Source organism: Anguilla rostrata, chromosome 12 (assembly GCF_018555375.3).
Source record: "Anguilla rostrata isolate EN2019 chromosome 12, ASM1855537v3, whole genome shotgun sequence".
NCBI classification, from domain to species: domain Eukaryota; kingdom Metazoa; phylum Chordata; class Actinopteri; order Anguilliformes; family Anguillidae; genus Anguilla; species Anguilla rostrata.
The window spans coordinates 15101737-15120053 of record NC_057944.1 but is presented as its reverse complement, the minus strand read 5'-3'; the positions used below and the strand labels follow the sequence as shown (position 1 = coordinate 15120053).

Here is an 18317-nt window from a genome sequence, read left to right as displayed (position 1 = left end):
AAGCTCTGCAGAACTCTAAACTGTGTTTTTATCTCAGGAGCGGAACTGTGCCTTGTTTGTATTTTGCTAAGGTTTTTAACTGTTCAGCACCCTGGAACACATGGAACACTGCCATATAAAAATAAAATTGATTGATTGATTATGTTGTGGAACGCCACATTGCAGATATTAAACACAGACACTGCAGTTTTGAACTCTGCACTACAGGTGCTTAGCATAGATCACCAGAATGCTTTGGATGGTCGAGCTGCAGTGAGTTCACAGATAAGTTCATGCAAAGCAGGGGTCTCATTTATAAAGTGGTCTTATGATCAAATTGTATTTTAAATGGTGGCTAACACAGAAAACTCTAAGTCATTAAAAAATCTCAGTCTGACGTGGGTATGACTGTATCTCTACATAAAGTTTATACTAGATGTAAGTTAATTAATCCTCAGAGTGGGCTTTGTGCTTTACGAATGCAATTTAATCGATAAACAATTTTAGGCATGATGAGTGCAAGAAATGTTGAAATGTAACCTTTTTTAGAGGCAAATGACTGTCATTGGCCACATTCACATGACAGGGTAGGCTAATCGTAAAGCAGGTTCACAAGTTCAAATTGAAGATCACTTCAGATTTATATATCATGCGTGCAGAAGACACAGATATGGCACTTTAAACCAACGTAAGCAACTTTCTTTTGGTCACAGTTATTTTTATAAATCAAACGTAAGCACAGCTTGGGAAATGACCTTAAGACTACATTAATGGTTAAATCCAGAAACATTTTTAAAAATGAGGCGCCAGGTGTCTGAGCCTCACAGACAGCAGCGAGGCAGCATAGGAGCAGCAGACGGATTTTTTTCTTGTGGCCCAAGACTCCAAAGTGACCTTCACATCACCTGACGGATAGCCAGATGACGGACGCCTGTGCGACGGCATGGCAGGTCAGCCTGGGAAGAGGATCAGGTTGTATCGGACGCAGACATTTCAGAGAGTTTGGCGAGGGCCCAGCTGTCTCTGTCCATCGTGGCTCACCTCTTAAACGTCGTCTGTGACCTCATCTGAATCCCAAGCTCTCAGCTTTGCGCTCTCCACACAGCTGGAGGGACCAGGACCCCCCTCACGCTCTGCCTTAGCCTGTCAGAAGCTGCTGTCCCCAGAAGTGACTCTGGAACATTAATCACGGCACAAAGGGTAGACTCGACCACCTGCAAAAAAACAACTGACCTTGTGAAAAGCACCAGAGGCTCACTCACATATATTTCAATGTCAATGTCTTTGACCATGACAAGTTATTCTTATTTAACTATACATTTTAAATGAGAAAAAAAAGAAAATTTATGTTTTTTTTTTTTGGCAAACAGAGATATTGCATTACAGCGCAACTCCTGAATTATGGTGGAAAGAGTTGTAAGAGCTGGTTGAGACTCTGAAGGGGGTGGGGGAACATGGAGGTGGACATTCACAGATAATGGGTATAGGGCAGGGAAGGGGGCATTCACTGATCTCACTGTTTAGCCAGTCTGGCACAGCCTTCCAGCACCAAAACCAAAATACAAAATACCTTGAGCAGAGCACTGTGTAATAGATTAAAAATGGTACCTGCCCTAATCACATATGCCCCCAAGCGCACATGCCCCTATACACACATGCATGCAAATGTGCAAACTTACATAGATGTTTACATTGGCTAATTAAATACAGTCTAGCTCAATTTGACTTTGTAGTTTCTCTTAAGAGGACTGAGTGATTCCAGGTATTGGAGATGTGTGTTTTTTGTTTCTTCGTTTGATGCAGCAGTGTGCAGATGAACCATTAAAGCACCTAAACTGAAGACCAGACCTGTACAATTCTGACTGGGCCACAAAGCTTTAATGGTCACTGTAGAGCAGGTTACATGAAGACCTTTCTGTTAATAAACATGCATGCATTTCCTTCGGGGAAATTCAACATAGATATTTAAATATTAATGGGGGATCGTAATACATTATTGAACTTGTTGGGAAATAGATAATTTGAAAAATCATTTAAAAAATTGCTTACCTGGGAGTGTACTTTATGCACAAGATCCCAGAATGGCTCACATTGCAGTGACTAATCTGAGGGAGGAAGAGGGAATTGAGGAATTGTTCTGGTTTTAACACTTGTTCTGGGAATTATCACACAGTATCCTTCAACTCCAGTTCAGCCAGTTATGGATAACAAACGGTCTGGAAAACAAAAGACCAACATCGGTCTTCAGCGATTAGTTCCTTGAGACTTTGCATTGATTGTTACAGCTTTTCTGTTATACCACCACCAGAAGTTTAAATGACTTGCCCTCACCCTGACCCTAATTACACTCTAGGGTCTGCCATCATTTGTACTAAAGAGCATCTAGAATTTCTACCTACATCAGTGCAGGGCAGTATGTGCCATTAGGGTAGATCAGCACACTCCCTGTGAAGGATCAGTGCTTTCTATTAAACCTGCTGATTCTGGTTCAGCTTCACTTCCTCTCATATAAGTCTTGGGATCAGGTTAGAAATTGGTTTTTCGGATTCAAGGTCAGCCACTGGGAGAAGGAAAAGGGATGTGATGAGGGAGAGCTGTCCGTGCTACTTTTAACCTTGAACATGGCCAGGCCATGGTCTGAGCCAGAACACATTCCCAGAGGTGCAAGGTCCAGGGGCCAGAAGTAAAGGTCCTGTCGTGTGTTTCTGCCAGCCATGAACCCAACCAGCCAATTTCATTAATTATTTCTGCCTCCTGAAAAATTGTGCTAATCAGCAAGTCCACTTGATTGGGACAAAATACAGGGGAAGACTTTTATTTTCTGGATTTTACAACACAGCACATTCCACACTTAGCGAATATGTGTTCCTCACTTATCTAAAATTTGTTCTACATTGAGCTGCAGGAACAGGCCTGTGGGCTTTTGTTATGTTGACTGACTCTGAGCAAAGAGGCAGCAGCAGGGGATGTTATGTATCTACCTTCTGTTTTCTCAGTGTGAACACAAGCTAATGTCTAAACCTCTAACGGTAATTAGAGCGCGCTGTGGCAAGACTGAGCATTCACTGCTTAGACTAGTAGGAGTAAGCAACTGACTGCAAGATGGGCAGGAGAAAACAGGCTCTTTTTTACCCTTTTTATACCCCTAACACATAAGGGGCATAAACCATGTTTATATGTGAAAAAATAAAATGAAACCAGGTTTTCATGCGGTAGATATTTATAATTCTGAACTGACATTCTCAATTCTTATATGTCTTATTTTATTTAAAGAAACCATATAGGCAAAAGACAAAAAGAAAATAGTGCAAATGATGAACAACAAACAGAAACACAAAGCAAGAACCAAATTTACCTTGGCTTACTCACTGATTATGAAATTCATCTCTCAAAAATGTATCAAAAAATTCTACCATCTACTATCATTTTGACCCAAACTGCACATAATGGGCCAAACCAAAAGAGTAGAAGTTGGCACAGAATCACAGCCCTGGGTAGTACAAAGGACCTTTCTGTCACTGCTCACAGCTAAAAAGAACAGCCAAAAACCGAAAAATCCCATTAAGAAGTGCCAGAAAAAGAATTGCCAAGTAATGAGGAGCAAAATGACTACAGATCTGGCAGACTTCCACTAGTGCCCATCTTCCATGGGGGATACTCTTGTCATTAAGATTATAAACCGCCCAAAAGTGTGGTGAAATGAAGTGTGAAAGCAAAATTTTAAAGATAATTTGAGATAATTACTTTATTAATTTAAATTCTTAATTAATTAATATTTTTATCTTTTTATGTTTTGTCAGTGGACCTCTGGTACAAATAATTAAGGCCAAGGTAGTCTGGGTGTTGATGCTAATTTGTGGTAACTGGGTGTGTTAAACTGGATTTACCCTGTAAACTATGTGTACAGCTTGACAGTGGTGAAAGTTGCACTCCACAAGTCAATCTGCCATCAAGTCAAAACTTTATGGTAAGACCCCCCTGACGTGTCTCATAGCAGCGAGCCTGGTTTCTGCAACAGCGCAAAGACAGCAGTGGCTAACTGCAAAATGTAGTCCATTGTTTCTGGTGAGTAAGAAGGGGTGTTGGTGCCTGAGGTTTAGTGTTTTTATGGACACAGTGTGAGTGGATGTTCTCCCTCTTAACAGATTAATGGAGCATCCACATTCAAGCCTCATCTGGGCCCCCTGACAGCAGTAGTAATACAGCTTACCTGATTTTGAATGAGCCACAGTGGACAGTTATCATCGCAGAATTTGCTTGAGTAATGGTTCTGAATGTGGATCTCAGCGATGACCCCTCCACCCGTAAAAAGTAGGGGGCAGCTGATGTTTTCCATGGTGTGAGTCAGCAGCTCTAAAGTGCAGGAAGTGTCTATGCTGCGAAAAAAGAATCAGATTTCTGTAATGGGAAAGGATCCCTCGTGCCAAATTAGCCTGCAGCAGGGTGAGGACAGGCGGGGGAGAGAGGTGCTGTTTTTGTTTACTGCACTCATGAAATGCAAGGGGGCGGCACAGTGCATGGTTACCTTACAGCAAGACGGTCCTGGGTTCAAAATCCATCCTGGGCCTTTCTGTGTGGAGTTTGCATGTTCTCCCCGTGTCTCCGCGTGGGTTTCCTCTGCGAACTCCGGTCTCCTTCCACAGTTCAAAGAAGTGCAGGTAGGCTAATTGTAGACTAAATTGCCTGTAGGTATGAGTGTGTGAGTGAATGTTGAGTGAATGGTGTGTGTGCCCTGAGATAGATTGGTGGCTTATCCCTGCCTCTCCCCAATGCACACTGGGATAGGTTCCAGTACCCCCCCCCCCCCAGGATAAACGGGTATAGATAATGAATGGATGGAAGAAATGTAAGGATCAGTCATAGAGAGCTCTGTACTGCAGTTTAGTAAAGGGTGGACTATGTATAAAACGGGCGGGAGTTCCTACATGGGTCACCCGATATGCGTGTGAATAACTGCAACTAAATGCTGATAGTCTGCACTTTAACCACACTGTTTTGTTTCTAATCCAGTGTGCTGGAGTATAGAGCCAAAACAACCAAAATGTGCCCCTGTGCAATATATAGTTTAATAGCGCTATTTGGCATTCTTATTTAGGATCTTTAAGATCTTTAGGATTAATATGAAAGATGCAATCTGCATTCATTTGGATTAATACATGTATTCAGAGTAAATGAGAAATGAGAAATGAGAAATCATTGAGTCATGAATGAGAAATCATCCTTATTCCATAATCACAATAAAATAAATAAAAGAAAATGTGTTTGAGGATATTTATGATGAACAATTAATGAACATTTCTCCAAAAACAGCAAGATACACATACATAAAGTATATAGATTTCCTTCCAAGAAATGGAAAAAAAAAAAAAAAACAAGAATTTGAAATCGGCCAGTTTTTGTTCCAAAGGATGTTTTTCAACAACCACCGTGAAATCAGCGAATGAAAATGTGTTGGAAGACATTTACGATGAAAGTCTGTTTCGGCAGAAAAACCACAAACGCACTATAGTGTCAAAAAGAAACATTTTAAATATGCAATTTTCTCATTCAGATAGATGGGAATTCAACATCCACAGTGAATAAAAATGTATTTCAAGACATTTATGACAAAAAAAAAGCAAAATAAGTAAAACATTTTTGGTAGTTGGTAAAACTATTTGGTCTTTTATCCAAAGAGTTCAAAAATATAAGAAATTTAAATGTGCAATTTTTTTATTCAGATGGACAGGTAGTGATGTTTATTCAATAATCAGAGTGACATAAATGCAAATATATAATGCTATAGTGTTACATCCCACTAGTGAAAAAGATTTTCCTAAATCAAAGACTAATTCTTGCCCTAGCTCTTTCCCATGGTCCTAAACACAAGCCTAATCTTGCCCCACCCTAACAGTTACCATTTTCCTAACTCTAATCTTAACAGTAGCCCTACCTACCCTTAGTGTGAACCATAAAACCTCATTCTAGCCCTAAAAACAACAAAATAAGTCTTATGTAGAAAAAGTGAAGAAATGTGGTATTGAAATATGCCATTTTTTCCATTTAGAAGGATGGGAAATCATGTTTACCAACCAAGGTGAAATAAGTGCATGGAAACCTGTGTGAAGATATGAGGAAAAGTCAGAAAATAAATAAGACTATAGTCTTGCATCCAGAATGGGAATGACAAAACAATTATCTTATCCTCTCAAATCATTGATGACATTTTCTGACATTGCTGTTTTACTACTGAAACCATTTCCCCCATGCCTTCAACCGGCTTTTCATGCAACATTGCTACCGTGATTGAGTGATGATTTGCATTTTCAAAAAAATTTATGTTTGGGAGTATACAGCCAAAGCAACAAAAATCATATCACTGTCCCAAGACGTACAGACTGCACAGTGTATGCATTTTTTACCAGCCCTATTGGAGTTTTTTTCATCATGCTGAATTCTCACAGCTGATTGGGTTTTTTTGTGTTCTCACAGCTGATTGGGTTTCTCTGCGTTCTCACAGCTGATTGGGTTTCTCTGTGTTCTCACAGCTGATTGGGTTTCTCTACCTTCTCACAGCTGATTGGGTTTCTCTGTGTTCTCACAGCTGATTGGGTTTCTCTGCGTTCTCACAGCTGATTGGGTTTCTCTGCGTTCTCACAGCTGATTTGGTTTCTCTGTGTTCTCACAGCTGATTGGGTTTCTCTGTGTTTCCAGTGTGGGCTCACGTTGACATGGTCATGAAGGACAGGGTGGAGGTGAAAAGCGGGAGCAGAGCAGAGATCCCTTGCCGCTGTGTTGTTACCGGTCAGCCCGATGTGGTGATAGTGCAGTTGTTTGTGGTGAGTATGAGCTGTTCACTTTCCATTTTGCTCTGCTTCAGGATCATTAGTGAGGGGAATTAGCTGTCTTCCCACCTTTTACATCAATATGTCTATTTATAGCTCCTCTACAATTCCTGTACATTGGTAATTAGGACTATCAAATTATTAGTTAATAAAATCCTTATCATGGCATAGTATTGCTATTTAGCTTCATTTGACAGAAATGCAAGCTCAGATTTAAGGTTTTGCTGTAGGGTTGTGTGTCAGACTGCATACGGACTCTTGTCTTTGAATAATCAATGCATGAGATTAAAGCTGTGCTGCATGGCTAGCCCCTGTCCGCCTATGTGACCTCTGACCTTCAGGTAACAAAAAAAAGTGGCAGCAGGCAGCGGATCTACTACAGCGACGGCTCAGCCGAGACCATGGATAGCAGCACACATTTTGAGGGCCGGATCAGCGTCAAACGGTCCAGGACCGGCGAAGCCGCGAGCGGCTCAGCTCACATCGAGGACATCTTGCTGGTTGTGGACGACGTGCGACTGGACGATCAAGGGGAATACATCTGCCAGGTCAACGCCATGTCCGCTGGCAACAAGGAGGGCACATCCCAGCTGATGGTTTTTGGTACGCCCCCCCCCCCCGGCTCTCGTGGATTTCCGTGTTTATACTTACGTTTATCGTAACGTCCTGGCTGTGCTGCAAGGTGCTTGAGGTCTGGAGCTCAGCACTGAGCAGGAGCAGGAGATTGACCAATGGGAGCGAATACAGGCTTTGTTCCTGAGAACAGCAGGGAGATCATTCCTCTGGCCCTTCCTTCATAATGTTGGTTTTCTTCCTCCTTTTGCAGTGTCTCCAGAGACTGTAGTCATTCAGGGTGAAACCTCTGTCAACTCTGTCACCAATAAACTGCCCTCTAAGGTAACATTGCTTCTGTTAGTTTGATATTGCTTCTAATAGCTCACGTGATCTCATCTCAGTTTATTTCCTTACCCTCCCTCACTCGTTCAGATTGCTGAGTGTGAAGCCCGGAACAGCTACCCCAAACCCACCATCGTCTGGTACCGTGACCACACCCCTCTGCAGGATGACGAAGACTGTGAGTATTTGGAGGGAACAAGAAAAAAATAATTTAAAAAACCATTAATACTGTTCATTCAGCTTTTTGATCACAATTTTAGTAAGTAATATTTAGCAAAACAAATTTAAAGTCATGTGAACAATGTGGAATATGTGTACGCCGACTCTAAATTTGTGGAGTGTTCAGTGCAGCTAGGCTTTTGCTGATTGCAGAGAATGCTTATGCTGTCAGGTTTCTGAAATCTGACCTCTGACATTTTATATTTTCATTTGGCAGGAACAGCATTCTGCTTATATTCGTTCTTATGCGTTTGTTTGTTTTCTCATCTCAGACCGGGTTGTAATTTATTCCCTGATTTATTCTCTAGTGGTCATCATAAGGCATCGTGAGACACAGGAATCCAGTGGTCTTTTCACCGTGCAGAGTGACCTGCAGCTAAAGGTGGTCAAAGAGGACAAGGATGCCTCCTTCTACTGCGAGGTCAATTACTTTGTTCCTGGTGGTAGGCAGAACATGAAGGAGTCGGAGCGCATCAACATCACTGTGCACTGTGAGTGTCTCAGAGCCCCAAGGCTCTGCATGTGAGCCCATACCTGGCCAAACACACTCAACACACTGACGGTATGGCATGGGTTCTGTGGAGATTCCACCTACTAGCATGTAGTGGGTTCAATGACCAATCAATTGCCTTTGGTATACGCTTATTGTATGTCGCTTTGGATAAAAGTGTCTGCCAATTAAATGTAATGTAATGGTTCAGTCCACCCGTCACTCACACAGATTGGACTCTACAGTGAGTTTCCTTATTTTATAATCTTAAGATTATTGTTTTTTTTAAGATTAATGATGAGTTTCCCTACCTCCATGGCCCCAGTTCCTTTGGTTATAGTGCAGTCTTACAGGAGGACTGAAGCCCAATGTGCTTGGCTGCTCCACAGATCCACCTTCAAGTGTGTCGCTTGTCCAGATCTCTCCAGAAGGCCTGGTGAAAGAGGGGGACACGGTGGAGATCCAGTGCCGCTCTGATGGGTATCCTCCTCCAGATATCACCTTCAGGCGAGAGGGCGTAAGGCACCTCCATTCCTCCAAACAATAATAATAAATAAATGGGACCAATGGCCATTAACTGTAGATGAACATTGAAGATGATGGAGGTATTGGCCAGTGAGAGCTGTGGCACTATACTAAATAATGCAGGTGTCTCTGTGTGGTCCTGTGCTGTCCTTTGCCATTCGGTGTTGCCCTGTGTTTGTGGCCCTGTGCCATTTTGTGTTGCCCTGTGTTCCCCTGTGTGGCTCTGTACCACTTGGTGTGGCCCTGTGTTCCTTTGTGTGGCCCTGTACCATTTGATGTTGGCCTGTGTCTCCCTGTGTGGTCCTGTGTCACTTGGCATTGCCCTGTGTTGCTCTGTGTGGCCCTGTATGATTCTGTGTTGTCCTCTGTTTCTCTGTCTTGCCCTATCTTGCCCACTGCAGAAAGAGGAAGATTTAACCTCGGATCTGGGCCTGCTGGCCTTACACGACGTGACTCGGGCAGACAGTGGCACATATCACTGTCACTCCCTGGATTATGCCAGTTTTGTGGAGGCGGAGGGAAAAATTGATCTCCAAGTACACCGTGAGTGAGACTCCTGTGACTCCACTGACCTCCGACCCCATGCAGGGAATCCACAAGGGGCTTCTCACATTGGCTCTGTGTTTCCTCAGACCTCGATCACGCTGTGATGTACCCCAAAGACATGGTTGTGGAACAAGGTGAGAACATGACGGCCACTTGCAATGCCCAATCCTCCCTGCCTACCGAGACTGTGTGGTACAAGGTAAGGTACACCCCCCTTTCACTCTCTGTGTCCTTTGGCTATAAGCAAGGTCATATTGGTGCTGTAAAATATGCAAAACTATACTTTACAAAGTTCTGTATAGCATGTCTATACTTAATGTACTAATCTTAGTTTGTGCTTTACCTTTCAAAAATTAATATGTTACTGATCTGAACAATGTTATTTATGAGGTTCATACTGTTGCATCATGCAGTGTTCTGACCTTTAAACCTGTTGTGCCTACCCCAGGATGGCGTTCAGGTGGGCGAGGGGCACACGCTGGACCTGCAGAATGCCACGTTCGACAGTGCCGGGGAGTACATCTGCGAGATCTCAGTGCCTTCTTTACCTGGCCTGCAGGTCACTGGTTCCACCTTCATAATAGTACAGGGTGAGTCCCTACAGCTTCCTGTCACACACCCCACAACTGCATTTTACAGCTATACCCCAACTGAGGAAAAGAGCACCGTTACATTAAATGGAGGAATACGTCCCTCTGTGTGGAAGGGCCATGAGGATAGCATTAGATCTGGCTAATGCAGTCCCTTTGCATTATCCAGGAGCCCCAGAGATCAGAGACCCCGAAGCCACAGTCATGGAGGAGAGGGTGAAGAAGTCTGTGAACCTGAGTTGTGAGGCATGGGGGTACCCCAAACCCACCATCACCTGGAAGAAAACTGGTGGCCAGGTACCCCAACTTCACATGGAGAGACAGTTGTGTTTCTGTCTGACCCACGGAGCCATATCTGTCCTCCATGTGTGTCTGTCCAGGACCGCAGAGCAGTTCATCCACAAAGTGCAAATATATGTGTATATATATATATATATATATATATATATATACTCAAGGCTTTAAAGATAATGATATCATAATGGAACCCTCTCTGTGTCCATCAGAACTGGCAGGAGGTGTCAAACAAAGAAACTCCAAATGGTGCCCAGAGTGTGGTGACCTTCACAGTAACCTCTGACCTCACAGCTGCCTGCAATGCAACCAATGACATCGGCACAGACACTAAATTATTCAACATCAGAGCCAGTGAGTCATCTCCTTTGGTTCTCCCTCTGCTTCGTACAGACACCACACTGGTTCCCACACTGGTGACTCATTACAAAGAAGCGTTACTTTATTTTAATTACAAGCATTATATTACAACCTCCGTACAAAGTTCAATGCAGCCCAACTAAAGGGAGTTGATAGACACTTTTTAATGGTAAATTACTTCATACTACATGGCTCCGAGTATAAGTACCTACCAGCCATATTATTGGCTCTCTTTACTGGTCATTTAAAAATCAAGGCTTAATAACAGTTTTGCTCAAATCGCTATGAATACGGGATGTTTCCTATCTCTTGAAAATGTTAATATTTTCAAGTTATATACCAGTCACACAGAAAAAAGTAAACAGTCCCACCTTTGTGTACATTTGACATACTCATAGAAAAGTATCCTGCTAAATAAATTTTTTTTTTGTAGATAATGCAATGGCATTAAGCAGTGATGCAATCCTAAGCTAAAGGGCTAAACTGTGTCACTAAATGCTGAGCATGCCGCTGGTGAACATTAGAAACACAGCAAATCACAGTCAAATGGTAGTTAGCATTGCTTCAGAGTGACTCCAGAGTAACAATCCCATACTCCTCTCTCTGCTCTGTTTTACAGTTCCCCTGACCACCTCCAAAGGTAAGTTCTGTCTGTGGTGTAATCTGCTTATAGAGTAATTGAAGTACTGGTTGTAATGCAATTGAGTTTCGGCTGTGATGTAATTGTACTTCTGGTTGTCTAATTGAAGTTCTGACTGTGCATGTGGCATCGACAACCCCCAAAAAAGCCTCTGCAGTACAGCCTTAGGTATATTCTGTTTAATAGGCTCCCCTTCAGGAAAAATTATTTGATCTAGTGGCTAAACTATGGAATCAGAATTTTTGTGAAAAGTGGTGGTAATTCAGCCAAAGGAAAATGCAAGTTCCGAGAAATCCAAAAGCATTTGTGTTACATAGAAATAGTATTTACATCAAATATCAGAAATCACATTATAAAATATTCTGATATAGAAACAGTACTTATGAGGAAAATGTAACTCCTGAAAGTTAATTATTAACACATCTACATAATTCAGTTTATAGATAAGAGATTTGTCGAAGACAAGGTTTGTTTGTCTGATGAAAGCTCTGGATTCTTACTTTTTTAATTGAATTGTTGTGGGAGCCCTCATAAATTCATTCTCTGACTATCTTTTAGTAAAAACTTGTCCTCATTTCATACTGCAAATCGAAGTTAACAAAGAAGTTGAAGAACAGCGCTTGGTAAAGAATTATTTCGCTACAGCCTGTGCCTTTGAACAGAAGGTGGTGTGCTCTGATTCAGTGGGGTGATAATGTTAAAAGCGCTCCTCCTTGTTAGTTAAAATCTCTCCTCCTCATTACCTCTGTTCTCACTGCACCATGTGTCAGAACAGTCTTTTTCCCTGGTGAAATTAGATGAACCAGGTGCTCCTGTTACCAAAAATAATGAAGTCATTTTTGAGAGGGGTCTTCCCAATTCAGGCCACTTCTATCGAGACTTACATTAAAAGTGAAGCATCATCTGGGGCATTCTCAGTGTGTTTCTATGGTGATGCATTACTGAAGTGTGTTTCCATGGTGAGCCAGTTGCTTCCTGTGGTGGGCCAGTTGCTTCCTGTGGTGAGCCTGTTGCTTCCTGTGGTGGGCCTGTTGCTTCCTGTGGTGGGCCTGTTGTTTCCTGTGGTGGGCCTGTTGCTTCCTGTGGTGGCCCAGTTGCTTCCTGTGGTGGGCCTGTTGCTTCCTGTGGTGAGCCAGTTGATTCCTGTGGTGGGCCTGTTGCTTCCTGTGGTGGGCCTGTTGCTTCCTGTGGTGGGCCTGTTGCTTCCTGTGGTGGGCCAGTTGCTTCCTGTGGTGGGCCTGTTGCTTCCTGTGGTGGGCCTGTTGCTTCCTGTGGTGGGCCAGTTGCTTCCTGTGGTGAGCCTGTTGTTCTCTGATCCCCTGAAAGCAAAGTTCTGTCCCCCGTAACCGTGTCACGTCTGATTTGTCCTCGTAGCAGTAACCAAATCACCATATCCGGAGAAGGTTAAAAAAGGTTTGTACTCTACCTCCGGGCCCTCCCCCACCTCCTTGCTCTCTTTCACCGCAAGCATGCCTGGACACGCCCACCTCAGCCTGCTTGCCCCGCCACTTCCTCCGCAGCATCCGTAAGCTGTAAATGCATCAGGGGAAACCCGTGTTTTCAGAAGGGAGAGGCCATGCAGAATGGGCCCACCGAGAACATGTCCATCAACTGCATCTCTCTCGCCCTCCGCGCTCCAAAACCTTTCCACTCACTCCATTGCTCAGTCTCACTCGCTAATCTCTGACAGCTACCCATGACTACACACGTGCACACTGCTAAAAATACCATTACAGGCACATCCAAACCAACAATGCAGGTGCAGGACAGAGGAACAACTACGACAAAGACAATGGAGTCTGTGCATGGCATTAGTAGCTCCAAAATAACCTAGAATTTAGTTTAAAATTCACCTCTACATGATCAACATTTCAACAACAGCTACGTGCTTGTTAGGATCCTGATGAAGACGCAGCATGACTCAAAACATTGATCATGTTGTGGGATATTTTAAAATAAATTATTGGTTGTTTGGGAGCCAATAATGTGGTGTGTGGACACTACTGCCTTGTACACACACACTGCCCACATACGCACAAAGGCTGATGTCTGCACTGTACACATACACATTCACCATTTGGGCTTTATCAGAAATTAGACACTAACCCCCTTGGCTTTACAAGAAACAATAATGGGTCTTATCAGAGATTAGACAGTCTGTGCTGAAGCTTCATACTCTTAATGTGCACAACCTGCATGGTCCAGACACTTTTGGCAGTACCAGCTCTACTGCCGGTGGGAGTTTTGCAGGTTGATGTGAATTCTCAGTTTCTAATTGATGAGATGCCAAACCACAGATTGCAAAGCTAGTGAGATGCTCATGTGAGGATTTTTCAGAAACATAAGAGACTCCTAAAAGGGCTCTCGTGATCTCCTGTTACACCTCATGCTCCAAGCTTTGCAGGAGTTAAGAGGACATCACCTTCTACCATTCGCCTCCCAGCATTTCTGTGCAGAGTGTCAGACAAATGTTATTTAACACCAGCTGTGGAAGGCTGTGTGTAGGTGGCATTTACCCTAATCTGTGGCTGCACCTCCCCCTTTCTCCATTAGAGGGCAGTGGCGTGATCATTGCAGTCATCATCATTTGCATCCTCCTGCTGGCCATCCTTGGCAGTGTGCTGTACTTCCTGTACAAGAAGGGAAAGCTCCCCTGTGGCCGCTCAGGGAAACAGAACATGTAAGTTATCATTCAGAAAGCAGAGCTATCTCCTTTTTAGGGAGTACCATCATGTAGGAGTCATAGAGAAAGTTCTCTCTCTCTGCGCCTCTTCAGTATCACTGCATCCGTGCCCTGGTACATCCTGCCGTTAAATTGTACTGACCGCCCATTTACGGTACTGAGGAGCAGTCATGAGGTTCATAGTCCTGAAAATCACATTATCATTTCAGTCTGCTGTTACATTGCATTCATTAGAGCTGTATGTATCTGGCCGTGAGATATATTAAATTGTGTAAACTAAACATATCTAAAGTATTTTCTGAAAGCAGGGACATGGTTCTCGTTTGATTTTGGAAAACTGGTGTCAATGAATGGTTGTGGACTAATTATGGTGGATCAGAATCTGGTGCTATGTTGAGCAAAATTGTGTCCCTACAGTAGTTCAGAGAAGTCCAGTAAAGATGACATCATTATGGAGATGAAGAGTGAAAAAAGTGAGGAAGCTGTGCTTCTACAGGGAGTCAATGGGGAGAAAAAGGCCCTTAATGACCAGGTAAGCACAGTCTCACAGAAGCACCCTATTAACCAGATGCATACTGTACACCTTTATAGAAGTCCCCTAACGACCAGGTCCATACACCCTCATGGGAGTCCCCTAACAGCCAGGTACATCCACCTTTACGAAAGCTCAAAGTTCACACACCCTCAATAATATATACATATTGAAACCACCACACCCTTACATATTTCATATTTCCAGATGCAATATATTGCAATATATTATAAACATGTTCAATAATGCAATATTAAATATTATATGTATTATTATATTAAATACATCGTCTTCCTCACTGACCCTGAAGAGTCTTTCATTTCTTGGTGTTCTTATTTTGCATTTGTCTCAGTAGTAAAATGTGAGCAGTAATGTAGAGTATGTTTCTCTGCAGAAAAGGCTGAGTAGTAATGGTGTTTATGTTTCTTTGGAGTAGAATGTGAGTTGTAACGTTGTTTGCGTTTCTCTGGAGTAAAGGGCGAGCAGTACATGGATGTGCAGAAGTGAGGAAGATGAGTGGAAGCTGATCCAGGTTCATTTGCCTAGTAGGATGAAGAACTTCCTGGGATACTCCCCATTGCCCATTGCTTTTGTATTTCTCTAGGGGTGTGGCAGTGCAGCTGCACACACAAACTCCCTGAATACTCCACTGCAGGACTCAAGCAACGTTAGACATCAAAGATTCTTTTTCATCATTTAACCCTGAATGCCATATCCGGCATTATATGGTAATGGTGGTCTGCCATTATCTGTAAATATTATATATTATTATATATTATATATATATTTACAGATAATAATTTACAGATATAGTATATATTTAGTTATTTAAAATAACCCAACAAAAAAACCCCTTTAAAAACACATGCTTTATCCATAGCCATTCTGAGTTTATGTATCTTTTCAGTTTTTTTTTCATGACGTATTAAACTCACCAGAGTGGTAGGTTTAGTTGGATGTGAGGAATGTGAGAGGTATGTGGCAGGTGTGCGTGAGATGCATGGGTGTGAGGTGTGTGACGGACATGTAAAAGGCGCGTGAGGCGCGTGTGAGGGCATGTGGCGTGTAAGCCTGCACTCCCACACGCTCCGCAAGTCTCTACACTGAAACCCAGAGAGCCCTGTCAGGTACCACACATCACAAACCAACAACCCTTACATTTTACACACAGTCCATTAAACTAGCATCTGGATGCGACAGAGCGTCTCTGGTGCATTGGAGGTCACAGAGATGACATGGGAAAGTTGAATGTTGTCGTGGTGTGAAAATGACCAGCATACTGTAGGACACTGGCTTTGCTTCGTAGTATCTCCATTGTGAATGAGCACAGTATATCTGTTTGCCTGTGATTAGAGGGGCTCTTTTTCATATGCAGACTGCATTCTGATTGACTGCAGACAGGCAATGAGTGGCCCAGCATGGGTCAGATGTTTGCTGTGGGTTTTAGGCTTTTGCTGCAATATTTACTTTGTTACTCACAAAGTCTTTTTTTGTAGAATAAACAAATTGCTAAGCAGGTTTGTTTTTTTGGAATCTCTTGTACCTACGATGACATTCATGCGGTATTCTTTCAGCTAACAAATCAAAATGATGTAAGTTCAGCAGCCATAAACATGGTGGCATCTCACTGCGCTTCTAAAGTAAAGGGACCCTTGAATGCAGACTGGTTTGGGTGTGGTAGTGGTGGTTCTGGCTGAATGCAGGTTTGGTTAGGTGTGGTAGTGATGGTTTTGGGTGACTCCAGGCTGGGTTGGGTGTGGTAGTGGTGGTTCTTGGTGACTACAGGTTGGGTTTGGTGTGATAGTGATGGTTTTGGGTGATTGCAGACTAGGTTGCGTGTGGTAGTGATGGTTTTGGGTGACTGCAGGCTGGGTTGGGTGTGGTAGAGGCGGTTCTTGGTGACTGCAGGTTGGGTTGGGTGTGATAGTGATGGTTTTGGGTGACTCCAGGCTGGGTTGGGTGTGGTAGTGGTGGTTCTTGGTGACTACAGGTTGGGTTTGGTGTGATAGTGATGGTTTTGGGTGATTGCAGACTAGGTTGCGTGTGGTAGTGATGGTTTTGGGTGACTGCAGGCTAGGTTGGGTGTGGTAGAGGCGGTTCTTGGTGACTGCAGGTTGGGTTGGGTGTGATAGTGATGGTTTTGGGTGACTGCAGGCTCGGTTGGGTGTGGTAGTGGTGGGTGTGGGGGTATATTGTGGTGGGAGGAGTCATAGTTGTGGTTGGCGCAGTGGCTAGTTGGTGGTGGTCAGGTTTCACTGTCTAGTGCTGTGCAGTTTCTCTCCCATCTTTGAGGTCCCAGGATGTCACTGTCCATTACACTCCCAAGCAGATGGTCAGAGGACTGAATCCCATAACTCCACTGCATTGGGGAGCCAATCTAAACTCACATCAAGTGAGTGAATGAAGAACTCAAGTGTCCAGCTGTACAAAAGACCCACAAACACTGCAGCCCTCTAGCACCAGGGCCTGTGTGTGAAGCAGATCCAGCAAAATCCTCCAACACAGTATGCGAGATTTGTGCAGGGTATGTACAGAGAGTGAGCTCTGTGTGGAAGGGTCTGTGCCGTCTTCTCAAACAGTTTCAAAGTCCCGCTGAATTCAAGCAGCCAATGGAAAAATATTATCCTTCATAAACTACTGTCAAGGTCTCCCACTGTCTCTAAGTATCAGGGTAGATAATCACTGGATAACTGTGGATTCCAGTGTGAGGAGTGAGCTTTACCTTGCCTTTGTGAAATGGCCGTACTACGTAGAAAGCACAAGGCTTGGGGACTTTCGCTTTGTCCATTGTTTTTTTTTCCCTCATGAAAAAGTGAGGCGCACTGAAATATGTTTGGGTTGTTTATATTAAGCCTGTTTTATGAACCTTGTTTGGTATTACTGCAGAGTGGTTCTCTTACTGCATGGTAGAAAATACCAAACATCACATGGCAAAAGTTCTCCTAAGAAAATATTTCTGACATTGTATATATTTAGAGTTCAATAAAACTGTAAATCGGTAACACAAATCAAGTCATTCAGTGGTTAAGCCTCTGACAACGTTTCATTTATGTTTGTTGCCAAACTGCTTTCAATCAACTGATTCATCTACAGTGAAAATACATCAGTTTAAAATTGAGAATCTGAAGTTGGTAGTATTAGAGATATTTGTATTCTTGCAGACCGAAGGGATCATTTGCACCATTTTTATGACCTTTTTTTTTATTTTTTACAATTTGAAAAAGATCATTATTTTTGTATTACTTAGCGCGGTGTTGTGTGTAGCCCTCTCAGATCGGTTATTGGACATATTTGTGGCCTCATACATTTTTTATTTAGAAGAAAAATGGCAAATTACATATAAGCATCAGTGGGGAAAATTAAGGGAGTAAGGGAGTAAGAAATTCCTGTTGATTAAAAAAAAAAATGTAACTGCTAAAGCACACCAACCTCCTCCTACTGCCCATATTTAGTTGTTTTTCCCCGCTTTAGATCAGGTTTTGAAAATATGTACCTGTATATGTGGGAATGTTGTCTGAATTATTATTTCTAATGTTTTTGATTTAGTGTGTAAATTAAATACTTGTAAACCGATGCTTACATTTTGTTTTCACAATTCTTTTGGAAGTAAACTATGCCAAATAAAAATGACTATTCAACAGAAACCCTGTCTTTCTTTAAACCCATATTCATTTGTGTTTTAAATCATTTAATAGTTTTATTAATAAAAGAAGACTGCTATACATTTAGTAAGCCACT

General features: G+C 42.7%; 1 protein-coding gene across 6 annotated transcripts in view; it reads left to right on the top strand.

Moving 5' to 3' along the window:
* The window catches only part of mcamb (melanoma cell adhesion molecule b), a 35263-nt gene extending 17040 nt beyond the window's left edge, over window positions 1-18223 (top strand). The window contains exons 2-17 of one of the 6 annotated variants that reach the window (XM_064302943.1): window positions 6673-6797; window positions 7145-7406; window positions 7630-7700; window positions 7791-7878; window positions 8228-8410; window positions 8799-8926; window positions 9336-9477; window positions 9567-9679; window positions 9929-10070; window positions 10240-10367; window positions 10577-10718; window positions 11344-11364; window positions 12742-12777; window positions 13918-14044; window positions 14465-14579; window positions 15057-18223. In XM_064302943.1, the coding sequence (XP_064159013.1) occupies window positions 6673-6797; window positions 7145-7406; window positions 7630-7700; window positions 7791-7878; window positions 8228-8410; window positions 8799-8926; window positions 9336-9477; window positions 9567-9679; window positions 9929-10070; window positions 10240-10367; window positions 10577-10718; window positions 11344-11364; window positions 12742-12777; window positions 13918-14044; window positions 14465-14579; window positions 15057-15086 (1853 nt within the window). In that variant the 3' untranslated portion in view covers window positions 15087-18223. Of the gene's footprint in view, window positions 1-6672; window positions 6798-7144; window positions 7407-7629; window positions 7701-7790; window positions 7879-8227; window positions 8411-8798; window positions 8927-9335; window positions 9478-9566; window positions 9680-9928; window positions 10071-10239; window positions 10368-10576; window positions 10719-11343; window positions 11365-12738; window positions 12778-13917; window positions 14045-14464; window positions 14580-15051 lie in introns of all 6 variants that reach the window. The other 5 variants (XM_064302942.1, XM_064302946.1, XM_064302941.1 and 2 more) reach the window with 5 other exon arrangements.
* Window positions 18224-18317: the final 94 nt, after the last annotated feature.